Source organism: Xiphophorus hellerii, chromosome 14 (genome assembly GCF_003331165.1).
Source record: "Xiphophorus hellerii strain 12219 chromosome 14, Xiphophorus_hellerii-4.1, whole genome shotgun sequence".
Lineage (NCBI taxonomy): Eukaryota > Metazoa > Chordata > Actinopteri > Cyprinodontiformes > Poeciliidae > Xiphophorus > Xiphophorus hellerii.
Window position 1 is genome coordinate 13,586,751 of NC_045685.1, and position 18,762 is coordinate 13,605,512.

At 40.7% G+C, this 18,762-nt stretch overlaps 2 protein-coding genes across 3 annotated transcripts in view; one reads left to right on the forward strand and one right to left on the reverse strand.

The window, feature by feature from the left end:
* Positions 1-14,676, forward strand: part of hdlbpb (high density lipoprotein binding protein b) — a 27,101-nt gene extending 12,425 nt beyond the window's left edge. Inside the window, exons 9-28 of the mRNA XM_032582034.1 lie at positions 845-952; positions 1,813-1,917; positions 2,309-2,387; positions 3,674-3,813; positions 3,892-3,996; positions 4,081-4,194; positions 4,271-4,357; positions 4,445-4,576; positions 4,804-5,022; positions 5,113-5,334; positions 5,619-5,837; positions 6,843-6,984; positions 8,057-8,184; positions 8,268-8,372; positions 8,470-8,604; positions 8,942-9,085; positions 9,165-9,344; positions 9,428-9,544; positions 9,791-9,949; positions 10,683-14,676. Coding sequence (XP_032437925.1) covers positions 845-952; positions 1,813-1,917; positions 2,309-2,387; positions 3,674-3,813; positions 3,892-3,996; positions 4,081-4,194; positions 4,271-4,357; positions 4,445-4,576; positions 4,804-5,022; positions 5,113-5,334; positions 5,619-5,837; positions 6,843-6,984; positions 8,057-8,184; positions 8,268-8,372; positions 8,470-8,604; positions 8,942-9,085; positions 9,165-9,344; positions 9,428-9,544; positions 9,791-9,949; positions 10,683-10,775 — 2,733 coding nt within the window. The 3' untranslated portion in view covers positions 10,776-14,676. The remainder of the gene's footprint in view (positions 1-844; positions 953-1,812; positions 1,918-2,308; positions 2,388-3,673; positions 3,814-3,891; positions 3,997-4,080; positions 4,195-4,270; positions 4,358-4,444; positions 4,577-4,803; positions 5,023-5,112; positions 5,335-5,618; positions 5,838-6,842; positions 6,985-8,056; positions 8,185-8,267; positions 8,373-8,469; positions 8,605-8,941; positions 9,086-9,164; positions 9,345-9,427; positions 9,545-9,790; positions 9,950-10,682) is intronic.
* neurl4 (neuralized E3 ubiquitin protein ligase 4) overlaps positions 14,370-18,762 on the reverse strand; it is a 21,877-nt gene continuing 17,484 nt past the window's right edge. The window contains exons 26-28 of one of the 2 annotated variants that reach the window (XM_032582031.1): positions 18,337-18,449; positions 18,084-18,243; positions 14,370-18,002 (exon numbers count right to left, since the gene is read on the reverse strand). In XM_032582031.1, coding sequence (XP_032437922.1) covers positions 17,798-18,002; positions 18,084-18,243; positions 18,337-18,449 — 478 coding nt within the window. In that variant the 3' untranslated portion in view covers positions 14,370-17,797. The remainder of the gene's footprint in view (positions 18,003-18,083; positions 18,244-18,336; positions 18,450-18,762) is intronic. The other variant, XM_032582032.1, reaches the window with a different exon arrangement.

The following is an 18,762-nucleotide window of genomic DNA, read 5'->3' on the forward strand; positions in this document are numbered from 1 at the left end:
TTACGTAGAGCCCACATTAGAATCACATTGTTTTAATAATGCTAGCCATGCTAACTGTGATAATCAAGTTTATAAGGTGCTAAAGATTTTTTTGTCTTCATTTTAAATGATTAAAACAGTGTTTCACAAGCCGCCACTGGGCCTAACATGAGTAGTAAGCGTAAGTAAGTAAGTAATACCAACGAAGGTATTAAGGAAATAATAGAAAGTATTGTAAATGTTTTTATATTATACTTTGTAAACAGAAAATTAACTTGGCTGCTATCAGCAAAGCTTTACAAAAAGTAGAGATCTTCAAAAGAGAATCTCTAATGTTTGGTTGCTGCAAACTTTCTTTTCTGTGTGAGTCTGTATTAGAAACAAACAATGTGAAGTCATTGAGAAGTCATTACTAGTGAGGACCACACAACATTTGGTGAGAAACAACCTCAAAATAATTGTTGGTTTACAAGTAAACCATGAAACTTGGACCATTAAATGTCCAAATTCACAATAAAATGTTGCTGTGGATTCTTAAAGGCTCATCTGGAAACCACTTTCTGCACAGGATTCAGTAAAATCTTGAACTGGCTCTGAATTAAAAAGAATCAACCATCTTTATCTCGGTGCCTTTTAGGAAACAACATCTAACTTTAAAAAAAAATGAGCACAGTAAACATTTTCCGACACCTTTGCATACTTGGATACATTTATCCTTCCAGCACTGGCTGTCAGTCCATGAAAGGTGTAGATTTCTGCAGATATCCTTCCTTTATAAACTCTAATCTGTTGTCACATGCTGCCACTGGCCAGTGTGTGAAGCAGGTTGTGTTTGGTGTTGGAGCTGTGTTTTATTTGCTTGCAGGCAAAGAGCGTGATGGTGGTGGAGGTCAGCGCTCCGGCTTGGCTCCATCGCTTCATCATCGGCAAGAAAGGACAGAACATCGGGCGGATCACGCAGCAGTTGCCGCGGGTAAGGAGGCGACGTTCAGGCGTCTCTGATCAGAGACGAACGATGAGCAAAGAGGACACAGAAACTATTTATTATTGACTGAATGGATTGTGTAACACAGGTGGTGCTGTAGAGCAGGGGTCTTTAATCAGGTTGTTTAAGGCTTGGTGATAATTTGGGGTTTTTGAGGATTTAATTTTTTGGAAGATCAGGATTTTTTTCCCTCACTAAATCGTTCCTTGGGTTCCCATATTTCATAGTGATGTCGGCCCTCCATCTTGTTTACAGCCTCTATTTAGTCGAGCTTTGAATTCAGGTCTACGATGAAGTGTTAGGGCTTGGCTGAAATTTTTTTTAATTCCGAGAATAAAGTTACAATATTACCAGAATAAAAGAAAGAGTCATAATATTAGGAGCATGAAGAAGCAATTTTATGAGAACTAAATCTTTTAACGCATCGACATCAAATTATCAGTAGCAGGATTTTGAAACGATGATGCAAACGAATGCCTTTATTTTGAAGACAGAACCACACGGACTGAGCTGAGCATGTTGGCTCATGATAGTTTTTTTCTTATCAAAATTATTTTTTTCTCGTAATTTTCAGATGTTCTGATAAAATTGCTTCTTTATTCTGCTCATAATTAAGCAAATATTTTCTTAGCATTGTCCTAATTCTCCGTCGTACAACTCACAGGAGGGACGATTAAAATCAAACTCATTTTTTGAAAATATTGTAATTTCGCCTTTTTTAGAAAAGAAAGCAATAAAACATAATAATTAAAAAAATTGATTGAAATCGGAATCTTGCATAGAAAAAAAATCCGATTTTATTTGTTAGCCATATCGTCTGGCTCTAGGTTGTTTGTTTTCATGTGCAGGTTCACATCGAGTTCACAGACGGTGAGGAGCGAATCAGTCTGGAGGGTCCGACGGAGGAGGTGGAGCTAGCTCAGACCCAGATACAGGAGATCATCAAGGACCTGGTGAGTTTACACCCACACACATACACACACACACACACACACAATGAGTTTTTACAGCACATTATAATATATAACAATGTATTTTTGTGTATAATTTGTAGTAAAGCTTGTTGTTTAATTTTATAAAGTTGGCATGAGATGTCTAACCCTCTGGGAACCGTTTAGCCCTTTTTAAATTTATTAATCTTGAAGTTGCAATAGCAAAATCTGCATTTATTCAAGTGCAATTTAAAATACATTTCTGATTATATAATCATATTTTATTCCATATTAGGACGTTTATTAGGAATTAGAAAAAAAGGACATGTAATAGAAAAGGTGAATACTTTCTTTTTTCTATTACTCAGAAAGAGTAGTAGATATTTAATCTTCCTGTCCATGTTCTCTGCAGCTGGTGAGGATGGACTACACTGAAGTCAACATCGATCAGCGTTTCCACAGACACCTCATTGGGAAGAACGGAGCCAACAGTGAGTTGTTTTTTTCTCCTGAAATTTGTCAAAAGCTGACGGATAGAACCTTTGAATTACAGAGGAAATCTACAGGAGCCTCTCAATAAATTAAAATATGATTAATACAGTAAGAGAAGTTCAAAAGGAAAAGTCATTACAGATTTGTTATATACAGAGTGATGTATTTCAAGCATTAGCTTACAAGTAATGAAACATACATAAGATTAATAAAAAATAATTTTTGATACAGAAATGTTGACCTGCTCTCCTTACTGTACAGTACATGCTTGTAACAACAATCCTGTGTTGGGGCTCCTTTTGCTTGAATTACCCATATCAAGCATAGAGTCATTGTGGATGATGATACTGTGGTATCAACCAGTAGCAGTCAGCAAACATGAACATACCTCTGACTGAAGACTGTTGCTCTATGACAGTTTCCTGACTATGATTACATGCTAACAGTTAAATATCTGGGCTGCAGAGATGATATTCCACACCATATGACACTTATCAGGTTGATGGAAAGCACTGCTAATCCACCACATTTACTTTTGCTGCTCCTCTTTAAAACTCTGCCTGACTATGTGGTTAGAAAACCAGGAAGACAGACGATGGAGACTTGGTTGTGACTTATGGTCAATCAATTTATTGCTTTTTATTAAAATATATATTTATATTCCAAATCTCTTTCTTGAGAGCAAAGCAGAACTGCAGTCAAATCTCTTGTGTTTGTGCACAAACCTGCTGAATGAAGTTGGTTCTGTTGCTTGAGAGCATTTTTCTACCACACTTTTTCTTTCCAATTTACTTTCTGTTATTCCACTTGGAGGAAACACCGGGAAGAAGTCATTGCTTGCTTTTCTGTATGAAGTTCACTTGTTTTCTTGGTTTGATGTCATATTGAACTTATCTGAGAAACTGAATTTTGTTTTTTTTTTCATTTCTTGCATAATCATGTAAATTTACAAAAATAATAGGTTAAAGTATACTGTTGTGTACTTTAATTGATCTATTTAATATGAGTTTTACCTTTTGAACTGAAATAAATCTTTATTGAGATATATTAATGTCAGTCAGAGCAGCAGGATATATCAAACAGCATTCTTGTAATCTGCTGTGTGGAAAAAAACTTACAATCTATAAATGCTTCATGAAAATATGTTGTTACAAGCAGAGTATTAACATTGGATTCCTGTCAAGTTACGTTGCTGCTCTCAGTCCCCTGTGTCAGACCAACAGAAGGACAGATCAGATCCTTTTCTTTATTTTTTAATCACTCCAACGCTCTCTCCTTCCTCCAGTCAATCGGATCAAGGAGCAGTACAAAGTGTCGGTGAGAATCCCACAGGACTCTGAGAGGAGCAACCTGGTCCGCATCGAAGGAGACCCTAAAGGAGTGCAAATGGCACGCAGAGAGCTCATCGAGATGGTTCAGCGAATGGTGAGAGCCGGCTGAAGGCTTAGGCTGCTTCATTCAGTCGTTTGAACATGAACCAAAGAAAGATTTCTACACTTCCAGGAAAACGAGCGCACCAAAGACCTGATAGTAGAGCAGAAGTTCCATCGGACGATCATCGGCCAGAAGGGGGAGAAGATCAAGGAAGTCCGAGATAAGTTTCCTGAGGTGAGATTCTGGAAGATGATCTCACCTTATGATTCTTTTTAGCGGGATTTCTTTAACTTCGTTCTTACTTAATTTGAATTTTAGGTCATTATTACGTTTCCCGACCCGTCGCAGAAAAGCGACATCGTCCAGCTGAGAGGGCCGAAGAACGAGGTGGAGAAATGTGCAAAGTTCCTGCAGAAGATCATCGCAGACCTGGTGGGAGCCGCGCCACGGCGAGCCTCTGTCCGCTGAGCTCTTAACCTCACAGAGACTTTCTGTCTTCTGCTTCCAGATCGAGAACAGCTTCTCGCTTTCCGTCCCCATCTTCAAACAGTTCCACAAAAACATCATCGGAAAGGGCGGCGCCAACATCAAAAAGGTGAGAGCAGACAGTCAGGGTGCAGATCTGGTTTGACGTGCTAATGTCACACACGCCATAAGCGACGGGGGATGTTCATGTCTTCAGATCCGTGAGGAAACCAACACTAAGATCGACCTGCCGACGGAGAACAGCAACTCTGAGACCATCGTCATCACGGGGAAGAAGAACAACTGTGAAGCCGCCAGAGATCGGATCCTCGCCATCCAGAGAGACCTGGTGAGATGACCAACACAACTGGACCGCACATCCAGATTCAAAAATACTTTATTGATCCCAACGGGAAATTAAATGTTGTTGTTACTCATATCTACAGTATGCTTCAAAGAGTTATTGTCGATAGCGATGGCTGTTGGCAATAAAAATCTCCTGTTGCAGTCTGTGTTGCAGTGAGTTCGAAGAAGCCTCTGACTGAAGACGCTCTGTTTTTCTAAATGTGTTGTCAGGCCAACATTAAGGAGACAGAAGTCGCCATCCCAGCCAAGCTGCACAACTCTCTGATTGGCTCCAAAGGCTGCCTGGTGCGCTCCATCATGGAGGACTGCGGAGGCGTCCACATCCACTTCCCCTCTGAGGGCTCCGGCTCAGACAAGGTCACCATCAGGGGCCCCGCCGGCGAGGTGGAGAAGGCCAAGAAACAGCTGCTGCAGCTGGCGGAAGAGAAGGTCGGTGGAAGCAAAACCAAGAGAGAGTAACGGAAGAAAAGGTTGGGATGACTTAACCGCTCTTATTTTGTTTTCTTGCTCCCCATCCAGCAAGTCAACAACTTCACCGTGGAGCTGCAGGCTAAACCCGAGTACCACAAGTTCCTGATCGGACGAGGCGGGGCCAACATCCGCCGCGTCAGGGACAGGACGGGGGCCCGCATCATCTTCCCGTCACCGGACGACACGGAGCAGGAACTGATCACCATCGTGGGGAAGGAGGAAGCTGTTCGCCAGGCCCAGAAAGAGCTGGAAATCCTGGTCAAAAACCTGGTAACTGGCAGCTTCAACGTTTAAGATTTTCTCCTTTTACGACGACATATTACTTCTGTTTTGCCATATTGCAGCTCTATAATCAACTGAGCTGTAAATAATCACACTATCTTATAATTCAACATTTGCAATGTGACGTTTAAGTAAGAGTTGCTGCTACATTTTCTTGTATTGGTGCAAAACCAGATTTCGTGACATTCTTAAAGTCTCGACTGCATGTAAACTCCTGAGAGCCTCTTTTCTTTGCCTCAATTCTCCTCTTTTGTTGTTGACTTCCCACCCAGGATGACGTGGTGGAGGACAGCATGGAGGTGGACGTTCGCCACCATCGCCACTTCGTGTGTCGCAGAGGTCAAGTCCTGCGGGAGCTGGCGGAGGAATACGGCGGCGTGGCCGTGAGCTTCCCTCGCACCGGATCCAGCAGCCAGAAGGTCACTCTGAAGGGAGCGAAGGACTGCGTGGAGGCAGCGAAGAAACGCATTCAGGAGATCATCGAAGACCTGGTGGGTCACAGAGAAGAGATGCTTGCTTTTTTTTATAGCAAATGTTGGTCAAGTCGCAATAAGAAATTAATCAACTAATTGCATAATGATTTAAAATAAGCTCAATACTTTCAATAATATTTTTTGAAAGGCAATTTTGCTCAGAGACATCGTAATCCTTTTTTAATATAACTGTGGTAATGTGTGGTCTTTACTTCCATTTTGTTTATTGTTTTTGGTTGTTGTGCTTTTTATTTTGGATATTTAAAATATCCTCTAGTTCCAGTGTTAAGTATACTTTAAAAAAATTTAATCTCATGGATCTTTGAGAGGCCGAACTTGGATTATTATGCTGTTATCAATATGTGAAAATGGTTTCAAAGTAACAATACTGTCATTTTTCGCAATAATTTTTTTTTTGCAATAAAATTTATCACGACAGGTTTAACGGAAATAATCATAAAGAATAAGCCAGGGTTCTGCAACCTGTGGTTCAGGACTGGTTCTGTGGACTTTTAATAACTTTTGGTTAAAAATGGTGAAGAAAGAACAAATGTTTTACATATTGATATAATCATAAATGCAGGTTTTAGTTTAGTTTTTCAGCTTCTTATGGAGAAATTCAGTCTAAAATTACCAGTGATGTTTTTTCCACAGATATCAACATCAAATAAGAGAAAATGTGTCTAACCATGTTTTGCTAGTTTTATGCTTCTATAGCCATAAATTAGAAATAAATAAATATCTAACTTAAAAATTAAACAAATTTTCTGTAGTATATGCCTATCAAAAAAAAAAAAAGTTTTGTTCAAAAGGTTGTAACTTTTGCAGCTCTAAATGGGTTTTATTCAGCTTGACCCTTTGGATTGTATCACTTGCAGACCGCAGGAATAATCCATCAGCTGATTCATGGCTTTGTGTATCTGTGGCTCTTTTCTTGTCATTTTTTTCTTACTTTGAGCTTCACAAACAGAAGGAATTGGCTCTATAAATAGCTTATTTTTTCTCTCTCTTGTTGTGCTGCAGGAGTCGCAGGTGAATGTGGAGGTGGCCGTCCCTCAGCGGCACCACCGCGCCATCATGGGGCCCAAAGGCAGCCGCATCCAGAACATCACCAGGGAGCACGAGGTCCAAATCAAGTTCCCCGAGAGAGACGACAGTGCTGCAGGTTAGAGACACCACCTCTCTGCCTTTTGTTAAAACTGGAAAGGTTTATGGGCCATACAAAGCATGTTCATTGCATCTTTTGCACAAAATCCTTCCTGTACTAGAAAAACATTTTTGCAAAACAGGTTTTTGTTAAATATGAAAACTGTAGAAGAAGAGTGAAAACTTTGAGTCAATGCAAAAATCCCACCCAGAGAGTATTAGAAATGAATGCAGAACATTGTTTACAAAGCTAAACTGTAATGTCACAACAGTTTATAAGCTTAATTGAGGTAAAAAGATAAAGCTAGCTTTGTTAGCCTCTAGTCCTAACTAGAAGAATCAGGATTGGAAAGGTTAAATTGGGAACCCTCACTGCTAGTGGGCCATTGTTTTCTTCTGGAGACTGAGCACAATGCGAGCAAGAACTTGAAGAGGGACCTTATGAAGTCTGTAAAAGGTATGAAAAAGCAGAAGAAATAAACAGTAGTAGTACGAGGATATGACTACATTTCAAACTATTAATAGCCTTTGTATGTGGAAGAATTAAGCTGTGAAAGAGCGCAAAGGTTTTAGCAGAATTTTTCAAAAATTAATGGATCTTCATTCAGAGCTTTTTTAGGGCTTCCTGTCACTTTAAATCTAAATGTGCTGCTGGCCACGCCCCCCAACTCAACATTTACACTTGCAAACAGATGTGCAATCATTTGAAAAGCATTAGTAGAACCTCCTGCACAACCCACAAGAATGCAACAAGTTGTTTCTGACAGAAATAAAACACGTCTTTTCCAGCAGTATATAGTGGTAAAACCAGCTGACCAAACATCCTGGAGCTCAGCTAGGGTTGCTAGGTGACGGGCGGAATTCCACTGGGGTTGCTAGGTAACAGCGCAGTGTCACTCAACAGTTGGGAGGTTTCGTTTTCCAGACACCAAAAAACATTAACCTACTGCTAATTAAACACTTGAACTGTTTTGGAGGAGCAGTTGAGACCCAAGTGGAAGTATAAAAATGTACTAAATGATAGTTTTGCCTAATTCTTTTTTTCATCTTTAATTTTTCTTTTAAAAAATGGCTTCCTGTGCCAAACTTAGGTCAGGACGCGTCGCCGCAGGAGAACGGTGACGTCAGCCCAGAGGCGGAGTTCGTCCCTCGCAAGTGTGACATCATCACAATCTCTGGGCGGGTGGAGAAGTGTGAGCTGGCCAGGGCGGCCCTGCTGGTGAGCACGGCTTCAGCTCAGCTGGACTGTCTCACCCCTGTGCGGTTAAATGTTTCATCTCGCCTCTTCTCCTCTCTCTGCAGGCACTGGTTCCCATAACGGAGGACATCGAAGTGTCTTACGATCTGCACCGCTACATCATCGGCCAGAAGGGCAGCGGAATCAGGAAGCTGATGGAGGAGTACGAGGTGGGAAGAGTCGTAGAGCCCAGACTGTTTTTGGATCGAAGGTCAGGTTTTAAAACAGGCCTGTGAGTGAGTGCGATGTGTTGTTTCGGATGTGCAGGTGAACATCTGGGTGCCGCAGCCTGAGAGACAGCTGGATGTGATCAGGGTGACGGGTCTGGCAGCCAATGTGGAGCGGGCCAAGCTGGGCCTCCTGGAGCGCGTCAAAGAGCTTCAAGCCGAGCAGGAGGACCGGGTACAAAACACAAAGCTGCAGTCGCATCAACATTATTATCTATTATTGAAATAAAAGGACAGTTTTGTTGAGGCATTTTCTTTTTTTTTTAAGGGAAAGATTGAAAATCAAATTTGGTGTAAAAAATATGAAATTTAATTTTTAAGCTTTATCACCCAGCCCTAGTTTTAGCTTAATTACTGCTTTGTTGTTGATCTTCCAGAAGATTGCATGTTTTTGCGTAATTAATGATTAATTAATTAATTACTAAATTAGTTAACGGTTATTTCATTAATCATGTTTACAATTAATCGTTTCAAGCCGATGGCTTGACTTTTGTCTCTCCGTCTCATCTCAGGCTCTGCGCAGTTTCAAAGTCACCGTGTCTGTAGATCCAAAGTTTCATCCCAAGATCATCGGCCGGAAGGGCGCGGTCATCTCCCAGATCAGGAAGGACCACGACGTCAGCATCCAGTTCCCCGACAAAGGAGACGACCAGCAGGTGCGTGTGGCCTTCACAAACTGAGCGCGCGTCGTCGCGTCTCTCTGCCTCACCCGAGCTTTCCTCGTCGTTCTCCCAGGATCTGATCGTCATCTGCGGCTACGAGCGGAACGTGGAGGAGGCCCGTCAGGCCATCCAGCAGCTGGTGTCCGAGCTGCAGGAGATGGTGAGCCAGGATGTCCACCTGGACCCGAGGACTCACGCTCGCATCATCGGCGCCCGGGGCAAAGCCATCCGCAAGCTGATGGAGGAGTTCAAGGTGAGGGCAGACGACGAGGCGCGAGCGGGAGGAGGAAGTGTTTACCCAGACGGACCTGGTCAGACTGAGCTGTGGTTTTCCAGGTGGACATCCGGTTCCCGCAGCCCGGCTCCGATGAGCCCGACAAGGTGACGGTCACGGGCCTTCCCGACACGGTGGACGCAGCCATAGATCACCTGCTCAACCTGGAGGAGGATTACGTGAGTTTACAGTCGCTGCGTTTCCACTGGCCGTACAAAATGCGCAATTTGACGTTTCAAAGATAAATGGAAACATGCCAATATGTAGAAAAAGCCTTATTGTTCAATAAGAAGTTTTGGTGTTAAGTTGATGTGGGTTTTTTTTCCCCCCATATGATAAGTGATTATTTTGCAAAACTGTAATGGAAACACTTTTCACATGGCGAGTCCTTTAGTTGATTAACTTTGTCTCGTTTTGCCTCTCAGCTCCTCAGCGTGACGGAGACGGAGACCTTGGCGGCATACATGAAGCCTCCGTCTCGCCACGGAGGGGGAGGCGGAGCAGGAGGGCTGGATGACAGCAGTGGGGGTCCGGCTAAAGGCTTCGTGGTGCGGGACGCCCCCTGGAACGCAGCAGGGAACAAGGTGGGCTTTCCCAGAGATAAACTTTAAACACATTTATGGAAAATATAAGGGCAGGACGAACTTCTTCCACATTTTATGTCACAGCAACAAACTATTTTACTGAGAGTTCATGTGACAAACCAACACAAAGCGACGCATAGATGAATAGAAGGATCCATGATTTTATTCTTATTTGTGGAATATGTGTAAATATTGCCTTCAGAAGTCACAACTGCAGACATACATGAGCATCGACCTAAATTAGGAGTCGAAACTGTCTCAATCTGCAAACACTTTATGGCCTTTCCAAGAAAGATAACTTATCAGTTTTTATAAAAATAAATGTATAAAAATTAAGTTAAATAATAATTTCAGTTTTAGTACATAGATGATCCTGATGTAACAGAAAAACAGCATTAATTAATTATCTACTCAGTGACAAAAAAATCATTACTCTCTACATTATTTGTACCTGTTTATGGTGGAAAAGCTCTTCTAATAATGCATGAAAGCACAAGTGCATAAAAAAGTATTTCTATTAGCTTTCAACAAGCCAGCTTTTTGTCCCTTAAGAGCCGCGGTAGAGCGCTTAAGGAGCCCAAGTGGAACCCCGATGTTCATCTGAAGCTCCACCAGTACCGGAATGTTTAACTTTATAATTATGTGGTAGATTGGTCTGGTCAAAAGTACACTAGGAACTGTGAAAGAGTAGAAAAAGTTTGTAGGGATGGAACTTTGTGTGTTTGTGTTCCAGGCTCCTGACATGAGCAGCGCCGAGGATTTCCCAACGTTCGGCACCGGCGTGGCCCCGAAGCAAACGTCCGCCTGGGGCCCCAAGAAGTTCTGAAGGAAAACGACGACTAAACTTGTGTACAGTGAAGTACGAGACGAAACTAATCTCAAGTCAACTTGCTGCTCGCCTTCCCCCTTTTACTCCTCGTCTCGCTAGTGTCCCTCTGCTCCCGCCGGTCTCCCACACCAGCCAAAGTGAATTCTGGGAGATTGAGTCTTATCTGTCTCTCTTAATGTAGTTCATTCCACTCTTCCTTCCTTGAAGACAGGAAGGGGCAAAATGCTCTCGTCATAATTTTGCTACCCCGCTCTGCTTCACCCTGAAACGTTTCACAGACTGTCGTCTTCTTCTCCCCCTGAGACTGCCAAACGCCCGCTGTCCTCCCCCGTCCCCCGACTAAAGTCCCTTCGCTGCAGTCCAGCACAGACAGCAAGTACCCTCACGCTTCCTGAGCAGGACCTATTTCAGGAAGTGGAGCGGTTTGTCCTGTTACAACAGCTAAATCTTGGGACTTTTCAGTCTAAAAAATAAAGTAACTGAGAGTCCGTTTTTTAGCGTGAAAACAGTTTTTAACTAAAAACAACGTTTTATGGGATTTTTTCCCCCTTATGGTCTCTCTCTCTGTGCGGTGCAGCAGGTGAGGCGTTGAGGTCTGCGCTTGTTCTGGTGATCAGATTTTCTCGTCAGAAATCAACAATCACAAATTGGAGTTTGGTAAAGTCCATGTGACTTTAATTCAATTTAAAAAAACGTGACAAAATGTTACACGTATTTTTCATCAATTCGCCCTTTAGCATTACAAAAGAAACACCGCCCCCTAGAGTCACTTTTTGATGGTTGCAGCCAGTCTTTTTTTGCTTTCTGTTTGCCCACGATTTTATTTTTTATCATATTTAATATGAAAACAGACGTACATTTCTGTTCTAATCACAAAAACAAAAAAACGGGTTAAATTTTACTGAATAACATTTTGTTTTTGTTTGGTCAGAATATTTTAAACTTGGATGTTTGGTTTCTTCTAGTTACTGGTGATTATTTAAAATACAAAAACAAAATTAAGCCATACTTAAATTTCTACTCATCTCATATTGCCACAAAAAAGAAAATAAAAACGTATTATTTATTAAAAGAAAGCTGTATTGTTGTGGTCAAAAGTGGTTAAACAGAAATTTTAACTTGGTCTGATTTTCAAAAAATTTCTCCACTTTAAAATTGTGAGAATATGAAAAACTTTTAATTTCCATTGCTTGTCTTTACCACTGATTTATTATTTTTTTATTATTTTAAATATGAAAACTTAAGAAGAAAAACAAATCCACTCGCCTGTTTCAACAGAAAAATAGGTATTTTCTAAAAATGCAAGTTTTTTTTTTTTTTTGTTGCTATAAAATTATTACAAAGAGGAATTAAATATAATTTTTAAAGCTCTGGTCTTTAAATACTGTGATTTTAAGTTATCCTGAACAATCAGCCATCAAAGTGAGAAAACAGACAAATTTTTGTTACTATTTCCTGTTGGTTCTTATTATAATTACTGAAAGAAATTCCAAACCAAAACCTCTCTGCTAATCTGGTTTTTTTTTGTTTGTTTTTACAAAATTAAAAACTGTTAGGATTTGTTCAAATACTTAAAAAAAAAATATATATATATATATATATATGGCTAAGGCGAAACTCTAATTTTAGAAAACATTAAATCAGTGGCAAACAGGAACAAAAAAAATTTACCCATTGTTATTACATATAATTCTTTAGGGTTTTATCAACCAAATTAGGGAAAGAAAATTACTCCAGATTTTAAATTCTCCTTTTCAAAATGTTATATTAGGAAAAGGTAGTGAGATAACAGATGTCTTTGCGTTTGCTGAATTCTGACATTAGCATCCGGCCACCAGATGGCGCTGTCAGCTCTGTGTTTGTTTCAAGTTTGGGAGATTTTTCACCCAGTCCCGTTGTGTTGATTCTGTTTTATTTCTCTGTATTTATTTTCATGTAGGACTAAAAACCGCTGCTGTTCTCCTTTGTTTTCGAACTGTGTTGACTCAAAGTCCTGTAAACAAAGGCTGTTTTGTTTATTTATTTGAAAAAAGGAGCCATTTTATTTGAACTACTGTGATCATCTGTTTTTTTATATCTATATATAGATATAAAAAAGGAGGGGGGAAAAAAGCACTCACTGTAGCTTGCAACCTCACGTCTGTGAGCGGATCTTGTGCGTCAGGGTTCGGGAACATATTACCAGTTGTTGTGTCCAAGTGTACAAAGATCTTTTCGCTATTTTTTTAAAACTGTGTGGACTTTTTCTTTTTGTTGTTGGTTTCTGGGATATCTGAAGGACTGTATGTTTGTGTGAGTGGAAGTTAAGGTGCACAGTTGAATGAAGCTGAACCAAACATTTTACTTTTCTTTTTGTTTATGTTGGGAACTGTCCTCAAAGCTTATTTAAAGGTTTTTAACCCTCGGCTGTTCAGTCAAACTTGCTGCATAGCTCTGATTTTACCCCCTAAATGGTGGGAAAAACACTTTTTTTTTTTTATCCTATGAGCTTGATAATAATTTTTAACAAAACGATTTAAATTGCCCCTCTTCCTTTTCTGGTTTAGAAATGTTACTCGTGGTCCCGTTGACCAAATACGTTTGAGTAAGTTTATCTAAAGCTGCTTTCTGACTGGAAATTTTAAAGGAAAACCTGAACGATTTGGAGTCTGTGAGAATTAGATGGGAGGATCAATCAAAGGAGCAGGGGCTAGCCTGGTGAGCTAAAGCTGCTGCATCTGAATTCAGGTTTTATAAAATTTGAAGAAAAGTGCATTCAATGAAGCATCATGGCCTGCCACGCATATAAGATACATGTCTCGTGTAGTGCATGTATATTGGGATGAAAGGTGTGAAAATTACATTCTCTGATTCTTTCATCTTGGGCTGAAAGTTAGAAACTTTACACTCCATTATCTAACATGCAGTCAAACAGTTATTAGATAAATTACTTATAAAATAAGGCCGGCTTCCCTCGCCTGTGAGTCAATTCAACCGTTCAGCATGCCGATGTGAGTCAATCTTCTCATTCAGTTTGAACGTCTCTAATTTGTTTCCCACAACCTAAATTAGTGGGAAAGAGAGGTCAGAGTAAACAGCTCTGTTAGGAAATGCCAAAACTCAGGGTCCAATTTAAGAAAAAAATAAAAATAAATCCAAGCTGGAGCAAAAAAAAAAACATGAGTCCATTATGTTAGAGCCCTCTATGCAATCCAGCAAAACAAATGAGCAGATTCGTCAGCGCAAACAGTCGTGTGTCAGTTACTTAAATGTCGTCCAAGTCTGCTTCTTTTCTTATTTAAATAAAATTTATGTTGGTCTGTATGTCAAATAGGACAGAGCTGCCACTACTTCTGTAAAAAGCTATGAAAGAAACCCCACTATTGGCCTTCAGAGGAGTCATTTTAGTCCACAACATTTTGGACGAGTTGTGATGGAGTGCAACACTGCCATAACCTGTCAGTGACCAGACTTTTTTTTTTTCATACTTTAAATAAAATCTAAAAGAAACGCACACAAAATGCCCCCAGCAGGTTTTTTTTCCTTTTCTTTTTTTTTTTTTTAGCCCATTCCTCACAAACCAACACATTAACCATGCTTTGAAGCATACCCTTTGTCAGGTCATTTATTTATTTTTTTATTATATAAATCATGAAGATATTTGTTATGTAACAGCCTGTACAACACAACATACCGGAAACAAAACAAAAATACAAATTAAAGTGTACAGAGCAGCACAGGGCTGTAAAGAACCCATGTAGTAATAACATTTTTTCACATTTTCTTTTTTTAATTTAAATTTTTTTTTTCCTCCCTCATCAATGAGAAGATGGCCGAGCTTCTCTGACTGTACTTTTAGTGTTTGACGCCTTCTGCTATAAACCTTTTATTTTCTATGGATGCAAATTGGCAACAACAAAACAACAAAAAGCTGATTGTAAACAATCCAAGCGGGTGTTTTGGATTATGAACAAATGAGTGCAAATCAGTCGTGGAGTGAAATGAATGCAGAGCCCTAATCGACAACATTCACATGTAAACACCGGCTTATGGAAAAGCCAACATAATCAATCACAGGAAGCGGTGTTGGTCGGGTAAACCGTGTCGTACGTGACGGATGAATGGATGGGTTTGCGTGTGACGTAAACGGCGACGGAGCGAGACTGACGTTGCACCTTTTGGCTTTATGTGACTTGTACAGGGAAGCTGGGCATTTTGGGGATTGGAATAAAGAGCAGAATTTGACAGTAGGTATAACTTTAGCTTAGCATGGGCAGAGATGGACAGGTAAGTGGTTTCCTTAATGAATATTTTCTTCACCACAGGGCCGAGCACTTGACCAAAGAGCTGATTCACCTGCTTTTTAATCAGCACGAGGTTGGAAGCTTGAACTAAATGTCTAATTTTTAACTATTTCACAGGGATTTTTCTCTGTGAGAAAATGGAAAAAAAAATAAACGCAAAATGAGTAAACAGCTCTGTTAGGAAATGCTGAAAGTTAAGCAATCAAAGTCTAGTGTTTGAGACACTGACTGTATGAAGGGGTAACTACACAGCCAGCAATTAACTTTTAAAATTCAACATCTTATAAATACACAATATCCCGATACAATTTTAAGTTAATAAATTTGACTAATTCAGATTCCTTAAAAACAGTGAAATAGTCCTGCATTTAAGTGCCAAATGCTAATGCTAGCCTATTAGCATCAAGTTTTTCCAAGCTAGCCAACAACTCTGGTTTGACTTTTTAAATATATTTGAGATATAAATAAGTGTTTTTAATGTTTCGCTTACACATCACCTAGCTTTTAGTTTTTCCAAGTACATCAAAGTTTTCTGAGAATCTTCTGAAAGAACTGGAACCCTTAGCTTACCCTTCACTTATAAATGTAAAAACCGGTTCCGGTGAGTCATAAACATTCAAACTCAGGCTGAATCTACCTTCTGACATTTTCTATAAAGCACAGTCCAGTGGGTTTGTTTTTAACGCCAAAAGGTGCAGCGGTGATTGTAAAACACTGATTTCTAACACCAGTTTTATTTCCATTAAAAGCTAGTGAGTGGTTTTCCTTGAAATGACGAGTCGAGTCATGTTTGGCCCCACACCAAACAGTAGTCAGAACTTAAATTTGGTTCCGTTCAACTCAAAGTCTGAGCTCAGACGTGGGAATGACCGAATTTAACAGCAATCCATTAAAAAGAAATGGATTGAAACCATAACGTTCAGAATCAGCACAAAACTATCTCATTTAACAAAAAGACCTCATGGGTTGTTTTTTTTTTAAAACATACTTGTCAGCCATGTTGGATTTAAACTCTCGAGACCTTCCATGTTCAAACTGTTCGATTGGATTTAAGAGTCTCCGCTTCAATGTTCCCATCTGGAAATGCAACAAAACGCCCCTTCAATCCGAATTTAAAAGTTCTCAGACCAGCCCAGAGGTTAATAACATCCAATATGGCTGCCATGTGAATAAAATGATGAGTTGCAAAACTATACTATTAGCACTTTACACAGTTTGTTTCTCACTGAACCAGGTACTTACATAAAACGGATCTGAAACGCCTTGTATTGTTGAGGTGAGAACCACAACATAATCCCACAGGCGACTAGAGCATGCCGATTGTCACTCCAAGACCTGACTTATGAGGTGAATAAAAATGCAGCAATATGCTGGATTTCATGCACCTCAATAGTGTGATCTTGGATCTGGAAAACCAGTGTGACTCCCGGAGCATGAGGCACAAATACAGATCATTTCTGTAACTTACACTGAGAGTGGAAGCCATATTTGATTTAACGTCGGGGCAGCTCATGGACTTGGGATTTCCATTTGTTTCTGTAATTCAGATTTTCCCCCGTTTCTGGTTGGAAATGCTACATGAATGGCCCTTGACATTAGAAGCTTCACAACAGCCAAGGGGTCAATACTAAATACGATTGCAAGGGTCATAAAAGTCTAATGTATATACAATAGAGTGCTGCGCAACTGGTTTGTAGCCATGTTGTGGCTTGTGCTGCTACAAGATGTTAATACCGCAACAACGGATAAATCCCCACTGGTTGTTCAAGTTGTGACTACAATGCTCAACTTTTGTGTGAAGCCTTCAGTCCCAAAACTGGGATGGGATTTCCAAGAAGAGTGGAATGCAGCACATTACTGATACAATGTGAAATTGGACCCTGATTTTAATCCCAGTCCACGGCAGCCATATTGCATTTGATCCAGTTGTTTTTCCTCGATGAACCATGACCTCCAGATAGAGACGTAACTAGCACAGAAACACAGTTTCCATTTGATTTTTCCAACACCAAACTCAGAAATTTAGATTTTGAGTCAAATAAATATCAAAATTTAATTGGTCAAAAGCCATTCCCATATCTGAGTCCAATGTTAGGCGGCAATATTAACGTCTGCTCATACGGAGACACAAAGAGGACAGAAACACAGTGAAAGACAGGCGTGTAAACATATCAGTCCCTCCCTCCAGTTTTAAATTTTCCCTGCTATCAAGGTCACAATCACGATGCTCTCGGGCTCATGTTCAGATTCAAGTGTCGTTATTTTTCTACATTGCTGATAAAACACCGTCCCTCTTTTTTTCCCCCATTAAACCTAACTTTTAGTCATTTTTTTGTGAAAAATTCGGAAGTCAAAGGTGTTAAACTAAGTGCCAAACTAAAAAAAAAAAAAAAAGGCTACTCGAGGATGGAAGAACAAAATGACGGGAGAATGGCAAGAAAAAAAAAGAAGCTTATAAACAAACATGTTGCGTCGATGAGAAGTTTAAAAATCGCCCACTAGTGTCCGAAACATAAAGTGCAGGCAGTGTCTGTTCTCGGTAACGACCGCTGCTCTCCGCCGGCAAAAGAGCCGAAGAGCGAGCGACCCAAAACAAAACCAAAGATGCTGAGTTGTCGACAATCCGCTTCAGGACCAGCCGGATTCCAGAGTAGTGTCTTGCTCAAGGCAGGGCTTGGATTTGGTTGTCTGTTTATCAAAAATAACCAGAAGCCTTCGCTGCCACCGCTACGCCGTTCACTCCACCCGAATCAGCAGTCCGTAGAGAAGCGTGCCACCCTGCTCCTTCGTGATCCACTCGATCTCAGAGTTGCTGAAACGAGGATCTAGAGGCTCACTGTGGCTCAGCGTCTGAGGTCCCACCTTGTAGGAGCCCGGCCGCACGCACACCTGGAAACCCACCTGAGCCTGGTGGCAGCGGTGAGAACGTGGGTCCTGAAATCTGCAGGAAGAGGAGAAGAAGACCCGTCACTTCCTGCTCAGGTTTCTACCATCCCGACGTTTCCACACGCTATAAACTCACTGCACTTTGGGAGCAAACGTCTCCATGCCAGAGTAGCGCATGGTTGGGGAGAGCCGCACTCTGGGAACCTCCCTGTCGGGGGCGCTGTTCTCCTCTGGTTCGGTGTAGCCGTTTGGGCCCTCCGTCTTCACTGGAGACACCAGGAAAATGGACGACGTTCCTGCAAAGCGAGGCAAAACAAAAACGGTTCCTTAAAAAACCGTGTAGCCACAACCATCAAAACAACTCATGGCAAAGGATATGAGTGTTATACCAGGCAGCAGCTGGCCGTGGTCCAGTGTGCGCCTCAGGGCTCCTACGTTGGTGCCGTGATAAGCAATGTGCCACTTCTTTAGTGCATTGGAAACCTCACAGTGGGACTTGACCCTGCAAAATGAGGCAGGGTATAAATAATAGCTAAAAACTAACAAACAGAGACACAGAAACAGATGCTAATAACATTTATTACAGCAAAAACATCAATGTTAAACACAAAGGGTTATATTTAAGACACTTTACCGCCATCTAGTGGTTAGAGTTGCACCCAATCACCCCTCATTTAGCTTATTTGCAAACTAAATACTGAACTTTATATCTGTTGTATGTACTCTAACCAAATGAACAAACTAACTTAGAATACATTTCACAGGAAAAACACAACTTATGCATACATCTAAATAAATTTAGGCAGAAATAAGTT